This window comes from Aulostomus chinensis, chromosome 7 (genome assembly GCF_037954235.1).
Source record: "Aulostomus chinensis isolate RoL2024-O1b breed Wild chromosome 7, RoL_Achi_v1.0, whole genome shotgun sequence".
NCBI classification, from domain to species: Eukaryota; Metazoa; Chordata; class Actinopteri; order Syngnathiformes; family Aulostomidae; genus Aulostomus; species Aulostomus chinensis.
In genome coordinates this window covers 12,854,356-12,881,891 of record NC_141326.1, presented here as the reverse complement: position 1 = coordinate 12,881,891, position 27,536 = coordinate 12,854,356, and the positions used below count along the sequence as shown (strand labels likewise).

The 27,536-nt window shown below is 43.9% G+C and overlaps 1 protein-coding gene across 3 annotated transcripts in view; it reads right to left on the bottom strand.

The window, feature by feature from the left end:
* The window catches only part of gnao1a (guanine nucleotide binding protein (G protein), alpha activating activity polypeptide O, a), an 89,812-nt gene extending 74,166 nt beyond the window's left edge, over nt 1-15,646 (bottom strand). For all 3 annotated transcript variants that reach the window (XM_086208506.1, XM_086208504.1, XM_086208505.1), the window contains exons 1-2: nt 14,956-15,646; nt 14,126-14,168 (exon numbers count right to left, since the gene is read on the bottom strand). In XM_086208506.1, coding sequence (XP_086064632.1) covers nt 14,126-14,168; nt 14,956-15,073 — 161 coding nt within the window. In that variant the 5' untranslated portion in view covers nt 15,074-15,646. The remainder of the gene's footprint in view (nt 1-14,125; nt 14,169-14,955) is intronic.
* Between the last annotated feature and the right edge of the window lie 11,890 nt (nt 15,647-27,536).

Here is a 27,536-nt window from a genome sequence, read left to right as displayed (position 1 = left end):
GGGAGAGCATGAAATAAGAGGGAGATGGTTAGAATAGAAGCTATAAATAACCAAAGGTGACAGTAATACAGCCCTGAAAAACACACACACACACACACACAAACACACAATGAAATAGAGACATCGGTTGCGCTGTCATCTGGCTCCTCTCACTTGCCATCACACCTTAAGGTCAAGCAGCCACATCCTGAACACACATACTGTCACACACAGACGCCTCAACACCCTGGGCTGTGTAGCCATTTTTTCTGGAAACACCTTTTTAAGCCACAAATACATCATGTCTCTAGGGCTGAAAACGTTGCTGGGTCAGACCAAACCCACTGAACCTCTATTTTGATATACAATCAGCTGGGACATTTTAAAATATATTTGAACATATTGTCAAACTCTAGAATGTTCAGAAGGAGTTAGAGTCACTGCATCGCGACAATAACACTGATCCCAGAAACTTCAGCTGACATTTGCGGTTTCCTATGAATTAGCGTAGGTTGCTCACACATGAGTACACCACACTGCCTAAAAACTTAGCCCACACTTACGCCAATTCACTCAATTGCTCAGGGGCAAATTTTGGATGAGTTCATGCAGCGTTTGCCTGCATGCTGTATCAACGATGTAGCGTCTGAATGAGCTGCCACCATTTACACAGGTGCTACATCTGTGCCGTTACAATGATGTTCTCTAATCGTAGCGCCCTGAGCGAAAGCGTCACAGAGCAGTTACGTGAGATTTTGTGATACATGTGTCAAAACTGGGGGGAAAAAAATATTTTTAAAAAGTTCAAAATTTTTAAAATTTTGACTCTTTTTTGGGGGGTATAGTACCAAATGAGAAGTATCAATGACAAGGGTTGGGTGAGAGAAGATGGTATGATTTGAGCTACTTCAACCTGCAGCTGCCTTCACAGGCAACAAGATGTGGACACGACATATGGAGAGAGCAGTCCTCCAACTTGCTATCCAACAGGTTCTAGATTACACAACGAGCAGCTGGAACACAAACGGAGTTTATTTCTGTTCACCTGGTGATTGGAAGTCCGATATGAACTCTTCATAGTGTTGTTTGATGTAAATGAATACCTGCTTCCTCAGCTTTAGAAGGCTCCAGTATTATTTGTTTGCCGCTGCACGCCATGTTTTTTGTCTCAGAAACAGCTGAGAAACAGCACAACAGGTGTGAGGGTGTTAAAGGAGAGACGGACAGTGAAGGGAAACTTGCAGAAGAGAACTGGAACGCGAGGTCCAGCGATCCGTCACTCAACACACAAACGTCTGTCATAACATCGTGATCATTTTAATATCAACACCGAAGAGAAGCATTCACTCAAATTCATATGAAAAACGGAATGGGTTTCCCCCTATTCAACGTTTAATTGAAATGACAAATGTAACATGTAACTACATTATATCCTGTGGCGATGGCGCCATATCTTAGTTGGGTTGGATGAGCAAGCAGATACAACAGAGAGATAGAAACAGTGATGGAGAGGAGCATAGTTCCTGGAACGATGGCCTCGGCCATTCTGCCTGCAGGCAGCAGCAGATGTTAGCAGGCGGCGGCGCTCCAGTGAGTCTTCTGGGGCCCATGTTGATGATCTCACACAAAATGTTTTGAGGATGAATGTCTGACTATCCGACATCAAAGAATCCCAAATGTTGGTTATATCATGTGCTGTGTGAGGTGATATAAACAAACTACACATAGAAAGTGTCATGTGGAACCGCACGACACACCCCACCTCTTGACCTGAACTGAAATTCCTCTGTAGCTTCCTGAGTGATCGCCTGACTTGTGAATGCAGCCAAAATCACAGCATAGGTGTTTGTGCGTTTCGTGTTTTTTTTTTTTAATGCGATGTCATGGCGTTCTAGTTCCTCTAAGACAGGCTTGTGTGTCTCATCTTGCTGCCCCATAAAGCTCATCAACTTTCACAGCAGCTGGGTGCAGCCATCTTGCTCCTCCCACTCATCTCTGGATGTTTCTCTTGCAAACAAGTGTCTCTCGACGAAAATTCCACATTGTTGTTCGGAGAACTCTTACTGAATGTGAAACAAAGGTTTTACTTGCACTGCACCAGCAAATCTTAAAAAACACCAAGGCAAATCATAAAACTAGCAATACATCGATTGCCCAGGCGGAGACAGGATTCGGCCGGTGCTCAGCGTGCACGCCACACTGGTAGCCACCTGGTTAGTGTCACATGTTTAGCGTTTCTTAACTGGTCACTTGGTACGGCACAACACGTTTGCTGTGAAGGACGGCGTGTTAATCTACACTGAGCAGACCAAGCCAGCGAGGAAATCTCCACACGAAAGGCATATAACATCCAGTCAATTTGCATGTAAAACAGATTACTAATTCATTTGCATACCAGTGGTCTCACCGTCTCTCCGAAGATGCTAAACTGCGTCAAGCTAGCACTGCTCATGCACCTGGCCATTCCCTGTCAATAGCAGCTTTGGCAAAAACAAAATGTAAAACTGTAAAATACAGTCATGGCAGGACGAGAGGAGTCGAACGCACAACAGCTGTTGCAAGATATTTAGCAGAGAAGTCGCTTAGGAAAAATGGAGAAACCAGGTGTCTGCGATGGAAAAGATACACTGTAGACGGTAGGTCAACTGGATCATAATTAAGGATTCATGTAATTCATGTGGGGCATGCTCCACTGGAAACAACACCTCTAAAAGTACGCAGTGGGGTGCAAATTCTTAAGATTGTATTTTGAAACATGATAGTAACTTAGTTAATAGGTGATCCTAACGTCTGTGGTAAAAACAATCGTGACACGTCCACACCCGGTGGGGTAGATCAAGAGTTGTCTGCGTCCTCCTCCAGGCTCCGGCTTGGATCATACGCTGATGGAGAGGTCTTGTGCTGAGGGAAACCATCGCCTGCAACAGGGACGTTGGGAGCTACACGCGCACGCATGTACAGGCCACCAGACAGGAGAGCAGAATAATTACAGTGGAGTATTGCATCTAGGAAGACCTCATTAAATCTGTCTGCCATTATCTCAGTCTCACTGTCACATTCTGTCTCTATCTGGTGCTCTCCTGTGCCACGTCCCCTTTCATCCTTAATTCCTGTATCGTCATCATTACACCTCTCTCTCTGTACATTTTCACCAAACATCCTCATCCTTCCTCTACATCTCTCCCACTCACTGCCACATTCGAAGGTTTTTCTACGTCTCACTCCTCCGCCCTAATCACTCTTTTTCTTCTTAAACTCCACTCCTCTCGCTCCGTTTCCTTCCCTTTTCCATTTGCAAGTGGATATTAATTAATAAACACACTGTTGATTTGCAGCACACCCCGTCTTTCTCCCCGATGACTGATTTCTACTGGGATAACAGGTACAAACACACACAGTGACACAAGCGCTCACCTGGCAAAGCTTCTATGGCAGTTGCCAAGAGTGCCGCAGCCGTTACCTAATTAACAGCTAAGTAACGACAGCTGCTCTTTGAGTCACACCCAAAGGCTCGCCCTGATGCCTTGTCATCCAGCTACATCCATACTGGATTGATGGCGGTACAGTCCTCTTGTTAGCCGGGGGACTGCTACTGCCATAGCGGCCTCCACACACAGCGCTAAGTTTTGTTAATGTCCCCTGTTAATCACCCATGAGTGAGAACCAGGGCATCAGTGACATCACCACACCTTAAAGTAGACGTGTGAAGATTCACCAGTGTTTTGATTTAATCTAGAGCTCGGTTGTAGACGGCGGTGAGGCCCAGCTAGCTTGGCAGGGTGAGACCCCGTTGACAAAGACCCCATGTCGACAAATCCTTGCAGTGGTTAATCAGGAGATAACTGTAGAACTATAAAATATACACAAACAATAGAAATGTACTTCCAGAAGTAGACAGTGAAGGGAGACATAATGACTCTTGTTCCGCAATCCCAGTTGCGAGTGCCATTCTGTCTTTCCACAGACAGTTAATAACAATAATGTATAAAATGGGCTACAGGCAGCGCGAGGCAGGTAGATGGGTGGATGAAGCTGTTGGAGCAACAACACAGACAAGGAGAGATGATGAGAAGCTGGTTTCAGCAGGCTGTCCCAGATACAAGGTCGAAATGTAATTATTCAGTTCTCCTGTCTTCCCCTGTGTCGATATTAATTACTTACTTGGAGGGATTCAAAATAGCAACCAAGGAAAGCCCAGAAACGAGGGACTGAGGGCTTCCTGGATGCCTGTAGACACATCGCTCCAGCCGTGAGCCGGTAAGTTAGCAAGCCTCCATCACCTACACCACCCAGATATACAAAGTAACTCCCACATTATATGAATTATACGAATGTTGAAAGAAGTCTTGTGCATTTATGTCGACTGACCTGAGAAATGAAGGCACTTACATGAGGTCCAATACACAGCAAATCCACAATAACGCCCCTAAGCTGCTAAAATACTACAAAAAAATTTGAATTTCTTTCTGATAAGAACTTGGTATAGAACATCTTTTTTCTGTGCCGCTAGGTGTGATTCCAACAAAAACACTAGCTTTCATTCAAACACACACTCTTGCAGCTACACACCCTGATCACAGTCACCATCAGCTGATTTTATATCAGCTGAGTACAGTCACTGGAACAAGACTCCCTTGTCTCTGGGGCAGCTGAACTGACATGAAATCTGCCAAAAAGGCCCGATACAAAAGCACAGATGGAAAAATACATGCCGAAATAAGTGAAAGTGTACAAACACACACGTACACAATACCCACACCCACAAAAGTCTTTTGTTTTATAACCAAAGCCCTGATTAGTGCACTGAACACACACACACACACACACACACACACACACACACACACACACACACACACACACACACACATACACACACACACACACACCAAGAAAGAAACAGAGAGAGAGCAGCTGACAGAGAAAGTAACATGATGTGTTGGAGCAAAAAAAAAAAGCATGTAAATATAATAACAGCGGAAGAGAATGAGGAGAGATGCACAAGCAGAGAGAGAGAAAGAAAGATCTGCGGTGGCTAAATGGCTAATGTGTCTCGACAGGACTCACTCAATTTGATTATTGAAGGGGGGGCTCGGAGTGGACCGACAGCATTGGAAACTGCATTAGGGCCTCTGTCTCCAAGAAGAATGATCTGGACCAAATCAGGGTTTGAAAAGAGGCAGGTCACTAAAGCCCAGAGTCAGGGTGTCATGGTCTGATGAGCTCAATGAGACTGCAAAGAACACGTTCAAACATCAAATGAAACCTGACATCTGTGGTCTCCCGGAACTGCATTGGACTGACTTTGCTGGTTCCCACTTAAGTTATTAATGCAAAACCTAAAAACATGAATAAATGGATCAAAATAATGCCACATAATTAGAAGATAATGCCACTATATGGAAAATGGTTTTGAACGACAAACAACTCACAATGCATGTTCTCTCAATGGAGTTTCACTTTGACCGGCCACAGTGGCTTGATGGCGTAACACCTGTTGGATTGTATCAGGCAACAAAAATTTTCCCAACTTAAAATGAAGTGTGACCTTCATTTTATTTTCTCTGTTGATGAATATGCCAGTTTGCCATTTGTTCTTTCTGTTTTGAGCAAAGATGGAAGTGAAACCACATCATTAAATTCTTGAAAAAATGTCCATGGATTCTGCTTTTGTCTTCTTCCGTACGAGTTAATGACGTTGGGGAGAAGATGGAAATGGAAGAGTGTGTATGGGAGAGTGAGCAACTCTTTGATTGAGTTGTTTTTGCTTGACATAATATTTAAAGTCGTCCAGCTGCCAACTTACAAGATGCAAATGGGATTCAATACATTCAGGCGCGCTAGCCTGCGCATGCAAATCCAGCCGTCGTCATGAGACGTTGGCTTGCTGTTATTTCACAGCTCACTGAGGCAGCCAATCAAATCATTCCGCTGATGAACACGCCCACAGCTATATATAACCAATGAAGGGTGACTATCTGGCTGACGGACTGTTTCAGATGACCAGTTACATGCAAGACTTGGGTTGGTGCCAAAAGCACCCCCACCCCAAACCCCCTCTCCCACTCCCATTACCCTCGCTCGCTCGCCTCTCTCTCCCGGTGTCTGTCTGTCCCAGAGAACAGGAGGCTAATAATTATCAAAGAGAGCAGAGTCCAAGAGAGGAGTGGCCTCTGCGAGCTCTCCTTGACAACCCTGTCTCCGTCTCCATTTCTCACTTCTCCCCACTTGCTTAATAAGTGAGAATATGTCCTTTCACTTGCCAGGGTCTGTCCTCCAGCTCTGCTTCCCTCCTCTTACCTCCCCAGCCTCATTCACACCCCCATCTTACTTGACCCTCTTCTCCCCCCTCCTGTTTCTTTTCACACTCCCACCAAAAAAAAAAAATAAAAATTGAATTTTCCTCCCTGGTTGCTTCTGCTTGATGTGCTTCTACGCTCAGTAAGGATCCTCTCGTCGCTCTTCATCCTCCTGCATCTTTACTTACACGACAACTCACTTTCTGTTTTTCCCCTGTAAGTTCAGGCCTTTGTGTCCCTGTTACAGAGTGCTCCTCTCTGTCTTTCTAAGCACTGGACTCTTGTTTTCCTTCATTAAAACTCTCCCTCTGTCTCTCTCCATCTACGACCCCCCCACCCCCATCCACCTCTCCCTCAACTGCCTTTCTGCACAAAAAAAAGCTGCCACTTCTATCTCCCCCCCTTCCCCCTTTTATTCTCCTCTTCTGAGGCTTAAACCTAATTATCTCCTGTTCTAGAGAAACCACACACACACATTCACTCACTCACTCACTCACTCTCACACACGCACACACAGACACACGGTGGGAACAGCCTGGAGCAGAGCAGCCGTGAGGGATGGACAATGTTTGTTCTCCCTTCAGCCGGTCAACCCCGATCATGTCAGCCGGACACACACACACACACACACACACACACACACACACACACACACACACACACACACACACACACACACACACACTCACAGAGTGTAAAAGAAAGGCAGAGAGGGAGGAAGACAAAAGTGAGACGTATTGTGTGGAATACACTGACAGAGCGACTGAGGGAGAGGATGAACATCACATCCTTCTGGCAGAGCAACAGCACCAATTTCCATCTTCCAGATAAACCCAATAAAACTGGACAAAATAAACCACAGAATCTGAGTTTACTGCTTTCCACTGAAAAGTTAGTCCTCCCCCAAGGATCGCTAAAACAGAAATACAGCATTGGATGGAGCATCATTGGCATGAATATCACATCGTGCGTTCTGTGTTTTCAGAAATGCAAAAAACACAACTCATTTATGAAAAACAAATATATAAGAAACCCTAGACTTCCTGGTTCCAGGTGTAGTTCATTTCTCTTGCAACCACATTATTTGAAGATTTGTTTGAACTTACTGGATGAGTTACATGTCTTCACTTCTTCATTGGGACTGTTCCACTGATTAACTCCCTTTACTGAATCACTTTTAATTTTTGTCCCCACTGATTGTTTTTCGATCATACATATTCCCCTTAAGTTAGGCTTTTTTTTTCTGATGATGTTTTCCTCTGTACATGATTTTAATTGCTCTGAGGTCGACCGAATCCTTCAATTTTTACTGCTTTTACTTTGATGAAGGGTTGGTTTGTTGCATCAGACGTGTTGAGAGTTGATTCTGCCGTGTTGTATATCAAACATGGAGGATACGGACAGGATCGCAGGGAATGTCACCCGTCAAAAGACTGGCTGCTTGTCACTCGTAGCGCACTCAGTCACCGAGGAATATTGGGTTTCTTCATGCAGACAAACTGTATTTGTTATTTGCTTTCATGGCAGTTTGCATTTAGTGCAGTTTAAGAATTCTTTTTTAAAATATCCCAGTCTGTAGTACATAACCCGGGTGGCAGGATGGTAGGACAGTGTACCAAAGTTTTACAAAACCCCAGCAGTATCACTTTCAATACTGTAAATTCCACAGATGCTCTTTTTCTATAAAACTGATGGTTTAGTGGTGCGTAGCAGGCAGTGCTAGAGGGCAGGCACGTGCTGCCTGATCTCCTGGTGTGACCATCTTTCTCATATTAACTGAGAAAGATGGCAAGTGGCGCGAGCGGCTCTCAGCAACAGGAGGACTAGAAAAGTAGAAAAATGCGACTGCCACCATTTGGGATTACTTTCGCTTCAGTCCAGACGGTAAAGGTGAGCCAGCAAACTCTGTGTGAACCACTTGCCTTAAAAAGGTTGTGGCTAAAAATGGAGGCGGCAACTCCGGCATGTTCTGTCTGCGATGATGTTTGTTTACTTCCGTCCTCCTTTTGTGAATTTCCTCCAGCAGCGTGTCAGACGGATCGCGTTACTGAGGTGGCTGTCCCTAGATTTCCATTTGTCTATCAGTCAACCTAGCATTCGTGGCTACATTATGTCCTTTTTTTGTCTGTTTTGCCGGTCTGTTTTGTCTGTACATGTTTTATTTTGAAAATTGACAGGATCCACTGTGGCGTTCTTCCTGTCTGGTGCCATCTACTGTACGTACATTGACGCGCTGGGTAATACATTAACAGGTAAAATGTTATGAGGGTATTACGGTATGAAAACATCAGTACTCCCAAAGCTTACTGTAATACTACAGCTAAACTAACCAGGACTCGTTCATCTTTGGACACAGTTAGGTCCCTGTGTACTGCCTGGACCAAAGTAAACCCCAACTGCTTAAAATGCAGTGGGCACATACAGCGGAGTGGGTCTTTATACCGGCCACACCGGCTCAGTCTGGGCTGAGGGGAGCTGCAGGACATCAGCGTTCTCCTGCTGTTCTCAACACCACACTGTATTAATGGTTACATGATGATGGATACGCACAAATGACTCGATCTCAACAGGGCAAAAACGACACACAACGTTGCACTACTGCCACTACTGATACCATTTGTTTGACTTCTGTGCAGCCTCTGTAATTACAAATACCTTGAGGACTGTGTTTGTCGTGTTCAGGGGAAGCAGGAAAAAAGAGACTCCTGTGGTTTGACTGATCGATTGATTGAAGCGATCTGCTGTAACAGTCGGACGTGCCTGGTGTATTTCAGCCTTACGCCAGTGTGAAAGGGCAAGAAGCAAACAAGCCGCTCATTTGAAACAGGGAGTTGCTTGTCAGGCTATACTGTTGGGAGGCTCCCGGCCAGTGGCCTCCTTCTGCTTGGTTATATGAGGATATCACGACGTTAAATTCACACACTCACTCACACACATAGTGGAAGAACGCTCAGAGTGGTCAGTTTGCCAGCTGGGCAGCGAGAGAACCTCTGCACATGTGTAAACACACACAGATGGCGACTCCTGCACGCACACACAAAACTATGTATGCACTAGATAGAAGTATGTTGTTCATGTGAGCCCCCTGGTCCTCACACATGTTGGTCCCGTCATTTCTCCTTTATTGTCTTCTATGCTTTATCATTCCTGACAAATGTAGTCCTGCGTTATTGCTGCAGCTTCATACTAAGATAACTCACTCCTCCACACACTGTATCCCACACTTAATCCTATATCCTGCCCACTCACTCTCTCTGTCTCACACGCGCCCGCGCGCGCACACACACACACACACACGCACACACACACGCACACACACACACTCTAAAGGCACACGTACCAAAGTGCACCTGCGTTCCCCACAGATATTATCAGTGCTTTGTCATGAGCTTTTGTCACTCATCACACACACAAACACACACACAATTGCGTCAGCTCAGAAACCAATCGTCTGTTTGCAGAGAAAAGCTGTGGCAGGCACAACGCGCACCGGCTAGTCAACGCTATTGGCTGAGGCATTTAGTCAATCCTTTTCTGAAGAATCCTACACATCAGACTCAAAGCTGGCCGTCAAAATGGGAGCATGATCCCGGCGTTTCCTACTGAGTGGTAATAGACTCCTTATTTCCACTCGCTGAGATCCCGTGTGCAGATGCGACAGCTCGACAACACACACACACAAACGCACACACAACATAAAAATCTTCAATATAAATCGAATCCACTCCTCTTTCTATCTCTGTAAAGAAAGCATGCGCCCACACATATGCGCCCACTCACACGATGGGCCTCTCGAGCGAGCCCTAGATCTTCAAAGCGCTGTCAAGGAAAATGCAATCAGGCTTTCCACGCCTCGGATCTAGATCTGGAAATCACTGAACTGAACGTCAAGACTTCCCTGGAACGATGCTGTCATGGCCCCCGCATATACAAATTAAGTGAAAACTTGGGCAATGACTCAGGTAACTTTGCAAACAGTAAATGACTTGTATCCTGTTGCTCGATGAAATTCGGCAAACTGGTAACTTTAGAATAACATAAATGAACACACAGTGTTGTTCACTTTCAGCTGTAAGGCAATTAGCTCCACGGAGACTTGGAGAATATTGCAAAACTAATTTAAGACTGAAATCTTACACCATGGTAATGAGAGTGAAGTGACAGTAACTTGATAACTGCGACACGGCCCTCAAGGCATTAAGAACAACCCTTTTCTCATTCATCCGAATCCCTTCAAGCTGTATAAATGTGTGATTTACTACAGGCCAACGGAATCGATGTTTGTATGTCACATAATATATTCAATGAAGCCACTGGGGGGTTTCCGTCAGGGTGCGGAGTGTGCTGTGCTGCTGGAATGACCATTAACAGCTGAGAAACAGGCTCATCTGGACCCAGCGAGTCGTGTCCTCATGTGATATGTCACTGCGACCACATCTAAAGCCTATTATCAGCTAAAACACTCTGCTGTCTGCAAAAATGACGCCGCAGTGGAGAGCGAAGGAAAGCCATATGTCACGACTGGATTACGGATCAAATCACGGGGGGGTTTGTTGGAGGGGGGGGGGGTGTTGTTAATAAAACAACATGTGTGCGACTGACTGTAGAAAAAATAAGTAGAGTAAACCTAGTAGGTATATTATAGGATTATTACAGTGATACAGTAAATACCAAAAGCACGATACGAGTCTTAAGAGTCCCTACCAGAGTATTAAAAGAACATTCGCTTTAAATAAGTAGCATTGTTCTTTAGTGGCGATCAGAGTAACGCTGCCAGTATGATGTCAGCAAGCGCTTTGTGGAGCCTCCGGTTTTCTTCTTTCTTTTTTTTTGCACCGAGAGGTGCCAGAATTTGGATGAGACTGTTACAGACGGAGACGAGTTAGTGGTGGGGCTGACAGTTGCTGCCATGACAGCAACCTGTAAGTCTCAAGGTAGCCACGCCCTAAAGCAAAGCTTCCTGCTTTATTGCCTGCCATAAGCACAAAATGGTCATCCTGCTGTACTGAAGAAGACTTGAGACTGGTGACAGAGCCGTGAAATGTTTACAGAGGTCAAACATCCAGTGAGCAGCGGGGGCCACGTTCTCAAAGAAGCCACCCCCTGCAGGCCACTAGAGGGAACAAACGTTTAAGGCTCTTCAGTTTCACTTTTCAGACTTGAAAGTTGCGCTGAACATATTTAAATCCTAGTTATTTACAACAATAACGCATTTTTACGGCAACACAACATCATACTTGCTTGTTGTTTCTAATCGGCCTCTTCGAAACCAAAATGTTTCCCAACACTTATTTTTCTTTGTCATCCTTTCACCGAATGAGTATCAGGGCTACACAACATCTGAATTATCCACTGTTCAGTACTACTGGGAGCCAAAATTGTTAGTGGGGAAAAAAAAAAAGTTGCTAATCGCCAAGCCCTACAAAGAAGATCTGTCGGGTTCTTCTAGTGAGTCTGTGGTGGCAACGGACGCGACTCACAAAAACTCTCACTTCAGGAAAAGAAAAAAAACACGGTTTCAATATTGTCCAGCGATAACGATGTTCCCTTAACAGTAAAGACCAATGCACTGAACAGCTTCAACGTGCTTCTGCGTGACGCACGTTTCCTTCTTTGAATATGATTCCTGTAGTTGGGGGGGGGGGGGGGGTTCCCCAGAGACAGGCTGGACCCCAGACACGCCTGAATAGATCTCAAAGACCCTCCATAACATTCTATTCCACTTATTATTCCCCACAAAGTACAACTGGAGCATAGTGAGCTGTCAGTGAAAAGTGCAACTAAGTTGTTCCCTGCCCTACATAGACGTGTCTCCGGGTGTGGAGACTGTTTCGGGCTCCTTGGTGCCGCTGCCCAAGCGTGCTGGAGTCCTCAGTCTCTGGAGAGTTGTCCCTCGCTCATGTAGAAGACCAGGCGTTTTTGAGGATGGCACAACATGAGCAGCAACGTCCTGGTTTAGCATCGGGGAAGCGGAGTACCGACCAGTACTTTTGACCCAGAGCAGCGTCTGGCTGTCCATCAACAGGTCCCACAGACTGTTCCACGCAACGCAACTGGTTGATGCCTTATATTTGATGTGCAAAATCTTAAAAAAAAAAAAAAGAAACTTGTTCCAAACAAAAAAAAACAAGTGCTTTTTCCATAGCATACTACGGTCTGTGTGAAAGTCTTTATGACGAAACCGGTTCGAAAATATATATTGAATAAATCATGCCAGGTGAGAAAAGACCCTGAGGCTCCAGTAGCACGTGGCAAATGCTAGCAACCTTACAAACGTTTAGAAACGCAGTACACCTACGGTATGTGCCATTTCAGCAGAATTAAAGTGGGCAGAAAATGCATATGTGTGTGAGTCAGGGTTACCGTTGCAGAATCACTGCGATGGATAAGGAACTCAAAGTGGATGTTAAGCTTGTCTTATCCTGGCCTGAGGCAGTGGCGCTATGTAACATTATACAGACACCAGCAGCAAAACCTACAGACAGGGAACAGAAATGGTGTGGAAGCAAAAACAAAACCGACCTTAACGTGCTTACTTCTTCTGACTTATTCCGGTTCCGACGAGGTCTGGTGGCACGGCCAAAACAAGCTCCCGGGACGTCAATTTCCAAACATTTCAGTATTGATTTTTGGTGGAAGTACTGACAACTGATGGATTCTGACAACTGATACAGCCTATGTGATACAGCACCTCGGCCGATATCAATGAATACACAGCCAGAGCAACATCTGGGGCCGGACACACACAACTCTGTGGATTCATGACAAAAACCTGTATACGCGCACGCACACCCCTGCTTGGTCATGATAAGCATTATGAAACCGAGGCCTGATTTCCACTCTCCTCTTTAGCCATGAATTAATTGTTTGTGTGAAGAAATCGGTTATTAGTCACAGAGATGAAAATCACAGAGAGGAAGATGCACATCAGGGAAGCACAGTCAGAAATGGGTTTTAAGGCTATTAACTCTTTAAGTTCAGAACGAAGCATGACCATTACCCAGCTATAATAAGCACCAACGATAATTATCACAAGACTCGATTATTACAGCATTTACGGCGTTGGGCCTGGTAAATTGTAAATATCTACATACATGTTTGTGACAGAATAAAGGCTATAATAAGACATGGTGTGTTGAATTGTGTTTCAGGAAAAAAACAAAACAAGTTGCGCGTCGACTCAATGCGCCCAAAAAAAGGTCACCAAAAGAAAAAGAAACGCTGAGGTGTGCTTCCATGAACTGACTCGCAGCAACTAGACTAAGCTGTGCAATTTCTCATCCTAAAATGGCAGCAAATGCAACGTTATCCACTTAAAAAAAGTAGAGGAGTTTGTCTTTGTTGCCCACCATGGAATCACAGAAAGTTCCAGGCCAAGTTGTGACTGCTAACCTACCAGCTGGTATCAGCCCATATCGCTACCGTCCGAAGACTAAGATGAGAAGGTCCAGGAAGTGTGAAGAGCCGCTCATGCACGTGACTTAAAAAGGTTAAAAAAATAAATGAATAAAAACAAAAACAAAAAAAATAGCAAAAATGATTGAGGGAGTTTTGGGGGAATTTCCATCCACCATTTTTGACTTCAAAATGCTGATCACTGATGGTGACACAACCGCTGTAGGCAGTTAATGTTGTGTAGAAATGCAGTGGTGTTGTTTTAACAGGTTCATCTGTGTGTGTGTGTGTGTGTGTGTGTGTGTGTGAGAGAGAGAGAGAGAGTGAGTGAGTGCAACAGAAAGACAGTGTGTGTGTGAGAGAGAGAGAGAAAAAGAGAGAGAGAGAGAAAGCCAGAGAGGGACACACACTGCAACTATAGGATTATTAGACCGTGCTTATTAGAGACTTACTTCATCTGTTTGACGATGGTGCTTTTCCCTGACTCTCCAGCCCCTGAGGGATGAGAGAAAAGAAGACAATGTAAACAGGGTGGATGTGTTTGTGTGAGAGAGAGAGAGAGAGAGAGAGAAGAGGAGAGAGAGAGAGAGAGAGAGAGAAGAGGAGAGAGAGCAAGATGGAGACAGAGCAAAGGAGGGAGGTGGGGGTGGGAGAAAGAGAGAGAAAGAGAGAGTCAGCCTCTTAAAACTGAATAAGGACAGCAATCTGGGTGGAGATGGAAAGATAGGGGGGAACATGGCTGCACCAGTTCCCCATGAACCCCCTCAATCACCCCCCCCACACACACACACACACATACACACATCCCCTCCATCTTCCACCTTGTAGCTTCGGGAGTTAAACTGATTACTTACAGCTAAATGTCCCTCAAAGAGCCCCTCTCCCAGCCCTGCCTGAGCTTGGCCCTCCGTTGCTGCATACAGCCATTTTTTTTCCCTCCGCAGTTATTGGTTATGGACCCACCTTTTACCTACATACCGCTTCATTCTGGAGAATCACACCTGAAATTTGTGTTCAAGAATAAAACCCTACAGTAGCAGGTGGCAGGCGGTGATGTCATATCAAGGCAGGGCGTGTTAGAACAAACACGCACACAAATACAACATTTAGTGGGTTTTCCATGTATGTTGGGACGATTTACACCTCCACCCTGAGTGACTATATCTTTCACCAAACCACCCACCCACCCACACACACACACACACACACACACACACACCACACCTTACATCCCCCTCATCTCTCATCCACAGCAGGGAATCAATCCAGCGGGTTTTCTTACCGAGCAGCAGCAGTTTCACATCTTTGGCTGCGGTGAGGCCGTCCTCCTTGAGGTTCTTCTCGATGGCTTTGCTCCGGTCCAGAGCCGCCCTCTCCTCTGCGCTCAGAGTACATCCCATGGTTAGAGAACACAGCTTGATGGCGTTACCGGTACCGGGATCCACGGAAGAAATAGCAATAAAAAGATGAACTGGTTGCAAATCCTCTTTTTATTCGCCTTCCTTGCTTTATTTCCTCTTTTTGGAGCCTTCTGTCAGCCCTCTCTGTGTCGCTCTCTGGGCAGCTCCCTCTCTCTCGGTCGCTCTCTAACCGGGGACACGGCGCCGTTAGAGCATTTAAATCAGGGGTCCACCTTCTTTGATCCACAGCGCAAAAACACGATGGAGCCTCCGACCTGGTTGGGATCTCAAACGGGTTCTCGGTACCGGTTCGCCCGCCGTTTGTCTTCGGGGTTTCTTCCGTTGGTAAATCACGGCTCTCTTCTGCTCCGCTCGTCGTCTGGGCTGGTTATTGGGCTGCGCTGAGCGACGTTCGCATCGTTTGGTTCCGTTAACGGCGTTCTCACAGTGGACCTTCCTCCGCTGGGCTCCTCCGGGGCGGCCGACGAGGACTCGCTCTGTAACGCTACTGCCTCCCGGTATCTCCAGTAGGGGCTCGGTCCTTCGTTAGTTCATTCGTTCATTTGCAGGTTGGTGACGTCAGAGCAGTGAAAAAAAGGAAATGGGGAGGGTTGGGAGGGAGGGGAGAGAAGGGGGGCGCGCTCCCAGTGGCGCGGCCTGGCGGTGCATGGATGTATGTTCTAGACCAGTCTGAGATGGAGGGCCTCCCCCTGCATGTTCCTCCTCTTCACATTAGTTCTACTTTCACATGGTAGGAATCTAGACACCCAGGCGAGGCTGACATTGGTATTTTGCACAACTTCAGAGTACAAAACACACACGATTCACCGTCTGTCAGTGTCATTTATTACATTCTGGCATTTAGAAAGTTGGGAAAACTGCATGATTCCCCCAAAAGGAACGTGTCCTTTCTCCTCACCTTACCCAATCCCATACATCCGGGCTGTTCAACATGAGATAACTACTATTCATTCACCTTCATTCACTGAGCCTCCCCTAAACCTGCCTGGAGCACCCCGGGGAGGCCCACTGCACACCTTGAAAACTTCTGTTCTCGCCCACTATGAATATGTTTGTTCGTATGTAATAGAAAAGAAACAACAACAACATCCAACTCAACACATTCTCCTGTGTATGAAGCACCACAGAAGGGGATTATTTTATTTTAAGGCTTTCAAATTTAATATTTGAGTCTAAAGGTCTGTTCTGTGCTCACGGTTGCTACAAATTATGATAGTTAATCGAAAAGCAATCGATATGTTTGATTAAATGCGCAACAGCTGTGTATTTTCACTCATGGCTGTCAGTAAAAACGCTATAAAGACCTGACTGATATATTTGATCAGGCGGATTTACTGCCACAAACTGCGCTAGGCACAGTTGCTGATGAGTTAAATGGTGCGTTTAGCAGCAGAACCATTACAGATAAATGTTAGATTAAATGCACCAGGATCAGCTGTCGTGGGGACGGTTCAATTGGTGTCACAAATGAGAAAAAAAGTCACACTTTTTACATTTATTAGCCCTTAAAATAAATGCAGATCACATTGGAAAAGGGATACATACATGACCTGTCTTTTATTGAACTGGTTTGATCCTCACTCCCCCCCCCCCCCCCCCCGTGACCATGTCAAAGTATCCTTGAGCAAGACACTGAAGCCCTAATTGCTCCTGATGGCCCGTCCAGTGATGGGTGGTATAGAAAATGGATGGATGGATGGTTTGAATTAATATATTGACTCAGCCTCACACCTTCATCATGGAGATTCAGCCAATACATTATCCTCATCATTGTTTTCTCCCTTTTGTGAGAGAGCACAAAATAATTACATACGTCATGTATTATTATTCTCACCATTATGGTAATGTTGCTGTACTGCTGCTGATACTCCAGAGCAGCGTTCATTTTTTTGTATCCGGGCTTTGGTTGGCTGGGCTAAACTGGCTGGGTTTTCATTAGTGACTGTAGACTTCTGTCAAGATGACGAAGCTGAAAGCTCATCTTCTTCCCAAAAGGCCCAGGGGGGCTATAATTGGAACAGCAATATGTTGTTGTAAGATTAGTTTAAGGCAATGCTTGCAGTTTATTGAGGACAATTCTATATTGTCACAACTGTATGGATGAACATGATATCTCCGAATTAGAGATACCGAGGGAGACAGCTGCTCCATCTCTACAAATGGAGCCATTTTATCCCAGTTGGCTCGTTCGTTATCATCAGGAATGCAAGTAACATCGACATAATGACATCATCCAATTGACATATATAGAGCTAGAATAAAATGTGCCTTTGTTTAAATAGCAAGGACAAGATCCACTCCTGCATTATGGAGCTGGACTTTAACATATTCCTGCTCATATATTTGTACAACACGTATTTGCCATGCTAAATGTCCTGGCTAATAGTGTCACATTTACATAATGAGCTCACTGAGTCTCACACACTGGCCTCCTTGTGACACTTGACTTTATAATGAATTGATTTTCAAGAAAAATGCCACTATTAATCAGTTTGTTGTTAGTTCAACTCCTCTGTCAGCCAGCAATCACTAGGAGTGGTGAAAACACCTGACTGGTGCGATGATTTATATGGTGACTCCATCAAAGCGGAAACGTTTCACTCGATTCTAGTCCATGTCCTTCTAAATGGTTCCAAAGCAGTTTTTTAACTGCTGGATACAATTTTTGGTCTCACAATTATATTAAATATTATATTATTAAATATTATTATATTAAAATAGATTTCAAAAACAATTTTCTCCGAGTTTATGAACCACTAAATCATCTGGTTACTGCATCCCCATGGCTATTTTCAGTTGATATCCAACCAGAATAATAACAATTGTCTCATTTTATCACATTTTGCATCCATGCCAGTTTTGGTGGTTCGCACAATATTAAAACTTTTTTTTTTTCAAGGTTGTGGTTTTGGAAAAGATGTTGTGTCGCACTGACATGAAACAAACCCTTTCATACATTTAGCATCACTGAGCGTCCGGCTTCGTTTTGGTTGTCTCACCCATGTGTAGACTATTTGGTAGACTGTCAGAGAACTCATCTGCCCCCAAAACATGAATGGTAGTAGCAGTTTCCTGTAAATATGAGCCGTGTGTACGCAGCTCTTCCCTCTAACAGCACAGAGCCAAAGAGAACAAGTGACTAATGCAGGAAGTGGAAACATGGAGCGTTTAGTACAGTGGCCACAACCCTGAGAGGACATTTTTGCAATGAAGAAACAACCTCAGAGGGGAAGAAAAAAAACATGTATACAGACAGCAGTGTTTTTGATAATGTGGGCCAAAGAACTGTGTGTGCTGCTGTCATAACACAAGCACATTGTATAGCAATACACACATTCATAATGTCACATGACAAGCAGCGATATGAACACAGCAGCAAAACAGTCCAAAAGTGTCAGTGTAAAAACTCTTAAGCGTATCACCCGGTATAATCCACGTCTTCTTCATCCAGACGTGCAGACATTTTGATTTTGAGCTAAATATGAATCACTGCTATTAGCTTCAAGCTAAATATACACGACTGGCTGGTTCTTTCTGTATCCTGGAGTCACAAAGAAGTGTTTCAGCGGTAAAAAAAACAAACATATTTGTGGGCTCATGATACTTATTTGTGAATACTTCAAAGGTAAAGTACACTTTCTGGATGAAGTATCACTGGAACTAACTGTAATATTAACCCTCACTAACATAGGCACATAGCAGGCTGCTAGTGTTCAAATGTTTGCGCAATGTGAAAGACAGTCACATTGTCAGTAGTGTTGCACAGCTGGATGTACTTTTCTGCAAATCTGGATAAGTTTCACTGTCTCAAGGAACCTTTTCAGCCTTAAAATAAGTTTGGAGTGGCAATGTAATGCTAAAATGTGCTGTGTCCTGGGTGTAGCTTCACAAAGAGTTACTGGTATTGATCTTCTTATCTTACACAGCAAGAAAGTGATTAAGTATTTATCAATATGTTCCCTTTTTGCCAGTGGATGGATCTCAGTTTGACCCTGACAGGATGCACACTCCATGTGCACTCATATTAGTGATGTCTGTAGCAGTTAGGACAACTTCCGTGTTCTGTTTCCTCCTAAATGTTGTAAGTCTGTTAACAAAACAGGCTGTGGTTTCTGTTGCACAAGTAGGCCGAGCAAGAGGAAATCAGCAGCAGAGCAAAAACCCTGAGAATCTGTTGAATCTTAAAACGGAGGCCAAGAAGGTATATATATATAAAAAAAGAGATGATTACCAAATTTGGTTATCCTTATTTGAAAAGAAGAGAAAAAAAAAAACAACCTCTCCCTCTGGTCTGGTGCCAAGTTCTGCTCAGAAACAAACAAAAAACAATTAGTTTTTTGTGGTAAAGAGGCAGGAGCGGAAGCCTGAGGGACGTACTGTTGCAGTGGATCTAAGTCATGGAACGAGTCTATAAAACCTATGTTGTGAACTCTACAGGCTGAATGCAGCCAGGAGACGGTTCTGCAGACCTGCTCTGCTCAGCCTTCTACTGTGGGAGAAAAAGGACCAAAGATAAAAACAGACTTTCCACAAGTAATTAAAAATCTAAAAAGGTAGCTAAAACCTTTTTGGTTTACGCAGGCTGCTGGCAAGCTGTATCATTTGGTCCCACATGGACTATCACTCTTTTAATTGAGCACAAGAGTGAGTGCAGCAGACCCCAGAGCTTATCCAGGGTGACGCTGAAGAAAGGGTTGTTCCTGGGTATGCAGTCCCCAAAGGAGTGAGGAGACATGTGTGGGCTCTCAAGAGCAGGTGAGAGAGAGTGGTCCTTGAGGAGAGAGGGGAACAGGAGTCGGCCAGGGGGTGGGGTAAAGAGCGGTATGAAGCAGGAAGTCCTGACGCAAGCGGAGTTGAGGTTTGACTGATGGATGGATGGATGGAGATGGAGAACCACGGGACATCAATGGCGTTGAGGGGAATACGCCACGTTTGTCTGGTGATGGTGTTCATCAGCAGCTCAGATCTGGTAGATTATGGAAACTCTCCGTTCCAGCTCTGCTGCCTTTTCAGTAAGAGGGGCACAGCTGACACACCAGGCAGTGTGAGTGGAGACATGAATTGTGGGTGTAGTAGTTGGGCACAGAAATAAAAAGGAGGCCGGTACAAGGCTAGCAGTGCATAAAAGTTTAGCAGCAAGCAGTGGATAAGAGCAGCTGCCAACAGGGAGGTCACAGGAAATAGGCTGAGTATCCAACTTTGATCTTTTTTATGGCGCCGTCTGACCTGATTCAGTAGCAGTCACTCAACACCAATATCTAAAGAATAAATCAACAAAATAAGTTTTAGATTTTATGATGTAAAACTGCTTTGAGTGGAAAAATGACAAACGTATTAAAACACATTGAGTTGAAAGTGCCAAGGATCTTAAAAGCTAAAACCAAAGATTTATAACAGTTGTGATGTAAATCTTTTTATTTTGTTAAAGTGGTTTTTAATAAGAATTGAAAAAGGAAAAGAATATAATGTTACCCGAACCCAGAGGCTATACTCAAACACAAGGCTCTAAACAAAGCACCGATAGAGGTTAGCAGCGGTATCAGAAGGGAGATACAGAGCGAGCAGCAAGTATCTAAACTTGAGATTAAGTTTAGGAATTAGGCCTCTGTTTGCAGATTCTACCGTGTTTGACCCCACGACCTGTTGCCCCTGCTGAGATTGTTAGACCCCAAAGCTCAAAACAGGTGAACTTGTAAGAACACACAAATAAAACAAGCAGCAATGAAAAAGTAAAGTATTAGGTGGATTAAAACTGGAGGAGACTGGAAGCTGATGACGAGGACACACACACGCGCACGCGCGCGCGCACACACGCAAACTCAAGTAGTGATGCAAGAGTTACAAGTAGAGTGTAAAAACTGAGCTGTTTCAACAGCCTTGATGACAAAAAAACTGGAGGAACTGAAACACTCATGCGACACTCTAAATACTCTAAGACGGTGTAATACTCTGTGTACTTGCTGTAGTACTCTACCGTCTGCAACCTCAGGAAATGCTTTGATATATAGCAGAGCATTAATTACGCCATTAACCCTCCTAATTTACCACCATCCAGCTTGATAGGTAGAAAGAAAGAAATGAATGTGCCACTGATCATGACGGTGAATAGACAGAAGGGCCTGTACCCAGCAGCTGGTATGGAGGCTCACGTGATGTCAGCCGTACAAAGCTGAATGAAGTCAAAGTGAACACTCCTGTGAACAACTTGTAGCAGCTGCAGTTTTCTCAACTGCAGCAACACGATGAGCTGTTTTGGGGGAGCGTGCGATTGGTGTGCTGACACCAGGAGTGTCGACCAGAGCACTTGCCTGCAGCGCGTCAGTATAAATGAAACGTGCTGTCTCGCCTGGAGGGTGAAAACAGTCGGTCACATGTTGCAGAGTGACCGACTGTTCCAAAGTCCGCGCATGTCTGGGATCTTCATTGATGTTTAACTCAAAGAGGGAACGGTGTGCAGATGGAGAGCGAGTAAAGGGAGGCGGGGGCTGGGAATTAATTTGATTGATGAATGTTGATTGAATATAACCTCCCCCCCCCCCAAAAAAAACAACAAACAAACAAACCAAACATTCCCCAACCAAGCAAAAAACTTCCATAATCCTAACACACTGGCTATATACCTGATGATTTGCTCTCAGTGCATGCACGCGTTTGTGTGTGTGTGTGTGTGTGTGTGTGTGTGTGTGTGTGTGTGTGTGTGTGTGTGTGTGTGTGTGTTAGGCAGGTGAAAACTCCTTGCTACTATAATGCTCCCATGCAAAAATAATCTTCACACTCAAAGTAATTACTGGCACCAGGATTACTGTTTCATATCTGAACTACATTCGTTTCAATCTAATACCACAATTAAATAAATTGAATTTTTACTAAACTGTTTTTTTCCCCCATCGAAGCAAGACAAACCTTTTACACCGACGTAAATTAAATTCTAAAAGTGAGTAAATGAAAACTGGGTTTTATTGTGTGTGTTTTTTAAAGTAACCCCCCCCCCCCCCCCCATCCCCTTCAGCTGGCTATGAAACATTCATTCGACATTTTGACTGAACGTATGTTTCAATCAGGAGAGGTTGATAAAGGCTCAGATATTCAGATGATAGAGTGATGATATAAAGACTGGCATGCAGAGAATGGTGGTGGTCCAGCTGGAAGAGTTCAACGGAGGACCTTGTGGACCCTGGTCCTGCAGGGACAGGAGGTGGAGGGGGAGGACGTTCACATTGCCTGACTGAAAAGACAGTCGACAGTACGGGATTATGAGCTCACAGTGAGACAAAATCTCAAATCTAAAATTGCCGGTTTTCAACCCCTCTCCCCTAAAAGGTTTTATGATGATAATAAGGTAGCACACACTTGTGTATGTGAGACCTTCTTGTGCTTCCTGCCAAAGTTGAGGGACCGTCAGGAGTGAAAATGGAAAACAACATCAACTCTGTCTGCTGTGAAGATGTTTGGGTTTTCCATCCTCCCAGCCACCACGCAGAGCTGGATTCTTTATTTGTTTACGGTTACGTAAGAAATGCAATTACATTGATGATGCAATGTTTATTTATTTAGTATTTCTTCTGCAGCTGCTAATGATGTGTGATATTTCCTGTTAATTTTACGCGGTTAATTATTTTGTTTGTGGGTTTGGAAATAATATGTTTACTTTGTGTTGGCAAGTGCTGCTTGTCAAAACAAACCCTGTAAAAATGCGAAAAAGCTTCTATGAATGTGAAATAAGCAGCAAAACGTTCTAAATTCATTTCACTGTGTTTTAATGATGAACACGACTGCCAGAATAGCAAAAATGACTGCTTGGGTTTACAATTGTGAAAATACACATTACAAAAGCTGACAGTCTACCTGCTTCAGGCTTATTATTTGAAATTTAATTTAATGCTGTATATAAGACATTAAGAACCATTTCTTACTTCCAGTGATGGCCTGGTCAGTGTAAAAGACACTTTAGAGGGAGAGAAAAAGTAAAACATCTGCAAGAATCATCCAAACACAAGGAAAACTTTTACAAGCAACATTAAAAACAGGCCCTTCGACGTAGCGATCAGAATAAACTTGTCCAGTTTTAGTATCTTTCGGAATGAATTCCTATCATTAGCAGTGGCTGCAGGATAAAAGATAAGCTGGATTTTTAGGGCGTTTACTCTGATATAGGAGGCGTGTTATGAAGGCCACAAACACTGACAGAAAGAACGGACCAAAATATGGGGGAGTATAAACCAGCGTATGTGACGGCGGGTAGGAACCAGAGAAAACAGACGCTTGGTGAGATCTGAATGGGTGATGTGTCACAAAAACAGAGTGACCGGGATTTTGATTTACGAACAATTCTAGAAATCCCCCCCCCCACAATCAAACAATCGTGTTTGGCTGCAGATGTCAAGTCAAGTCAATTTTATTTGTGCCGCGCCAAATCACAACAAAAGTTCTCTCATGACACTTTACTAGTGGAGCAGGTCTGGTACCTCGCTCCTTCAATGAATCTACACCCAACAATCCTCCATCAGCAAACACATCCTGCAACAGTGGCGATGAAAACCTTCCTTTTAACAGGCAGGAACGTGGAGCAGATCCAGGATCAGTGGGGACGGCCTTCTGCTTTGACTTTGACTGCTTTAAATGATGAATGATCTTCGTGGAGAACCAACTTTTGTTTCAACTCATAACTTTTGTAGGAAAACGAAGTATCAAGACAGATTGCAAAAATATTTATAAACTCTCACTTGTTCTTGGGTGGTTCCATCGATGGTAGACACATGAAACACGATAATACACACACACACACACACACACACGGTACTGAAGCCTGTGTATCCCTCATAATCCACACGAGCAGCAAACATTCAGGCAGTGATGAGTGTGTTTAAGTGTGCGTTTGCGCGCTTTGTGTTACTATGATGATCATCCTGAGACAAAGGTTGAATTTATTGCAGTGTCAATCTAAGTAACAAAGCACCTCCAGTTTAAACGGCAAAATCAGCTGCTTTTTGAGTTTTATACATTGGTATTAAACTGTGTGGAGAATGACAACCGTTTGAACACACACAAAACATGTCAAGTGTGAAGTTCAGAGGTAAAAACATGACAATACATTTCAATGAATGTGGTCAAAGCCAAGCTAGTGTCTTGGAACTATATAATTCAGGGATCGTATTCTTGAATGTCACGATCTTTGAGAGGGAACATCGCTGCCTCTGTGCCTCAGTCTTGTTTGACGTCAATAACTCCATTCTACTGCCAGCCAGCTTGCATCTTCACAACTGGAGGACAACTATAAAAAGATATTTTGCATGAAAAATGCAGCAGCGCTTCAACTCTGATGCCCCAGTCACATCATCGCTGCCGCCACGATTGCTAAACCACTTTATTTTTTTTTCCAAGAACACTCGTCGCTCAGATCTTTGAGTTGGGTTCCTGACAGTGACTCAAAAACAAAAAAGGGGGAAGTAAATAACAGAAAGGTGTAGAATAAGAGGACATAGTGTATTTTTGTCTCACCCAGATCAGTTGGTTTCATATTTCACTCTCATAACAGTAATTAACATCATATTTTACGTGAAAACTTGTTATTTCGAGATGTAAACACAGCAATGCATCAGCCTCTCAGCAGCGCTTCCTATTGTTTCTGGTCTGTTGTCTCTCTTTGTATTTCCACTCCACTCTTCATGTTTAAGCTATTAAATATGCAGGAATGTTTCCTCTTGTGTTATTTTTTTTTTCCCCCTCTGTACCGTTTCTGTGTTGTAAGCTGGTGGCAGCCTACAATGAGCTCTGAGCAGCTGATAGTTATAAATAAAAGAGCGCACCTTGTTCTGTTGTCGTCTAGCCCTGCATCTGCCTGCAGCGGCTGCTTAAGTGATCTCTGAGGACCACCGGTCGGCATTTGGGGGAAGATAGAGAGAGGAGAGGAGAGATGAGGAGAGGAGAGGAGGAGAGGAGAGGAGAGGAGAGGAGAGGAGGGGAGAGGAGGGGAGAGGAGAGGGGAGGGGAGAGGAGAGGAGAGGGGAGGGGAGGGGAGAGGGGAGCGTGTGTGACATCACACAGATGTTTACAGGAAGATACTTGAATGTAAGGAATCTGAGGGAGTGGGCATATATTTATATATTTCCCTCCATCCATTCTCTTCCACTTATCCTGTTAAGGGTCGTGGGGGGGCTGGAGTCTATCCCAGCAGAGGCGGGGTTCACCCTGGACAGGTCACCAGTCCATCACAGGGCCAACACATAGAGACAGACAACCATTCACAGTCACAGTCACACCTACGGTCAATTTAGAGTATCAATCAGCCTCGTCCCCTCTTGATGTCTTTGGACTGTGGGAGGAAGCTGGAGTACCAGAGAGAACCCACACAGGAACAGGGAGAACATGGAGACTCACACAGAAAGATCCTGTGCTGGAGCACATTCGGGTTCGAACTCAGAACCTTCTTGCTGTGAGGCGACAGTGCTGACCACTGCATCACCGTGCCACCCTTGATAAAGGCTAAGTAGGAAAAGTTGCAATTTGTGGGTGACATAAAATCCAGGGCCGGTTTTAAACAGACATTAATGAGGGGCCATGCAGCAATATAAGGGGGCTCGGAACCTTCTTGCTTCTTGCTGTGAGGTGACAGTGCTAATACATACACACACACACACACACACACACATATATATATATATATATATATATACATATACATATATATATATATATATATATATACATATACATATATATATACATATATATATATATATATATATATACATATATATATATATATATACATATACATATATATACATATATATATATATACATACATATATATATATATATATATATATATATATATATATATATATATATATATATATATATATATGTATACTGGTTAACTGGCTGGTAACCAGACATCTTTTTGGGTGTTTATTATAAGAGGGTTTTTGTTTTTTTTTGAGGAGGGTTTAAACTCCATGGAGTGAGATGAGAGGAGAGGTACTCAGGGACAACACAAGCCATTCCAAGTAGCACTCAGTCTGAATAATGCAGCAGTGTGGTGGAGGGAGGAGGAGGAGGAAGAGGAGGAGGTGGTGAGGAGATGAAGAAGAGGAATAATTAGAGAGGAGAGGCTGTAAGAGAGATTGTTTGGCTAAGTAGTTGCCGAATGAAGGGAGAACAGAGAAAGGTGCATTGACAGAGGAAAGAGAAGAGGATGGTGGAGGAGGAAGAGAAGGAAAAGAGAGCACAGAGCACAAAAACGGGGACAGATGAAGAATCTCGAGACTGTCCTCGGAAGAACTGCAGGAGCAGCATTTGTGAACACAAAATTCACATAGGTGGATTTATCAGATACGAGATCAAACCAATGCTACAGAGGACTTCTCCGATCCAATCCGAGTCAGACAGGTGTTGATTTATTTCTATTGACATTTCGTTGGCTGTAATTTGTTCTGGTGTTGACTGCCTTCACCAAGAGGTGTTCCGCCCTAATCCAGAAAACTGTGGGGAACGTTATAACTAGTTCAGCAGCACCACAAATGAAGCTGAGCGAAGCTGCAGAGTCATGCTGCCTCTGACATGATACACTCTCATCTATATGTACTGAGTCTACTCATGTACGCACTAATTGCTCTTAACCACTGCATTTTTCTCCCCTTTGTCTTCAATTGATTTTACAGACAGGGAACAAAGCCCAGTGACTATTTGTGACTCCTCACTCCTGACAGTTATTACCTTTTACAACATCAAAGTCTTTGCAAGGTGATAGACGAACACAGTAGATGTCAGGAGGAAGGAGTTACAAGTCGCCATAAGCCTTTGCTTCTTGTCTGTAAGACTAAATTGAGGGCTAAAAAAAGCCCCACTGTGTAAGAACAAATGAATGTGCAACACCATTTTGTGAATTTGGGCCAGGGTTCTCAGTGTTGCCTGATTCTGAGTAGCTGAGAAAAGAAAAAGTAATTTTTGAAACCTGTCATTTAACTTTTATTTCAGAAGGTTTTATTTTAAGAACTGTACTTCCTAACATTTCAAATCACAAAAAAAGTCAGTGTAAATAAGAAAAAATAAAATAAGGAAAAAAAGATCACGGCCTGGAAACAACTGCAGTGAATTATGGCAGGGGAACAAACTGGCACGACAGCAGATGGAGACGAACAGGGGCTGGCCTTTATACCAATAATATAGAAATAACTAATAAATACACAGAACACTTTCCGTCTCACACTGGTATCACAGTATCAACGGTGATGTGGTGCGCTCTGAGGGTTAAATAGAGAACAACAGTTAAAGCAGCTTTAATGAGGAAGCAGCCCCTTTAACTGAATCACAATGTTTCCTTTGTCTTCGAAACCAAGTGCTTTTTTGCAAACCTAACAAGATTATGACACATTTATATTTCACCAGTACATAGAAACAAGCTCAAATATGTGATGTTCTGTAGAGCACAACATAGTTT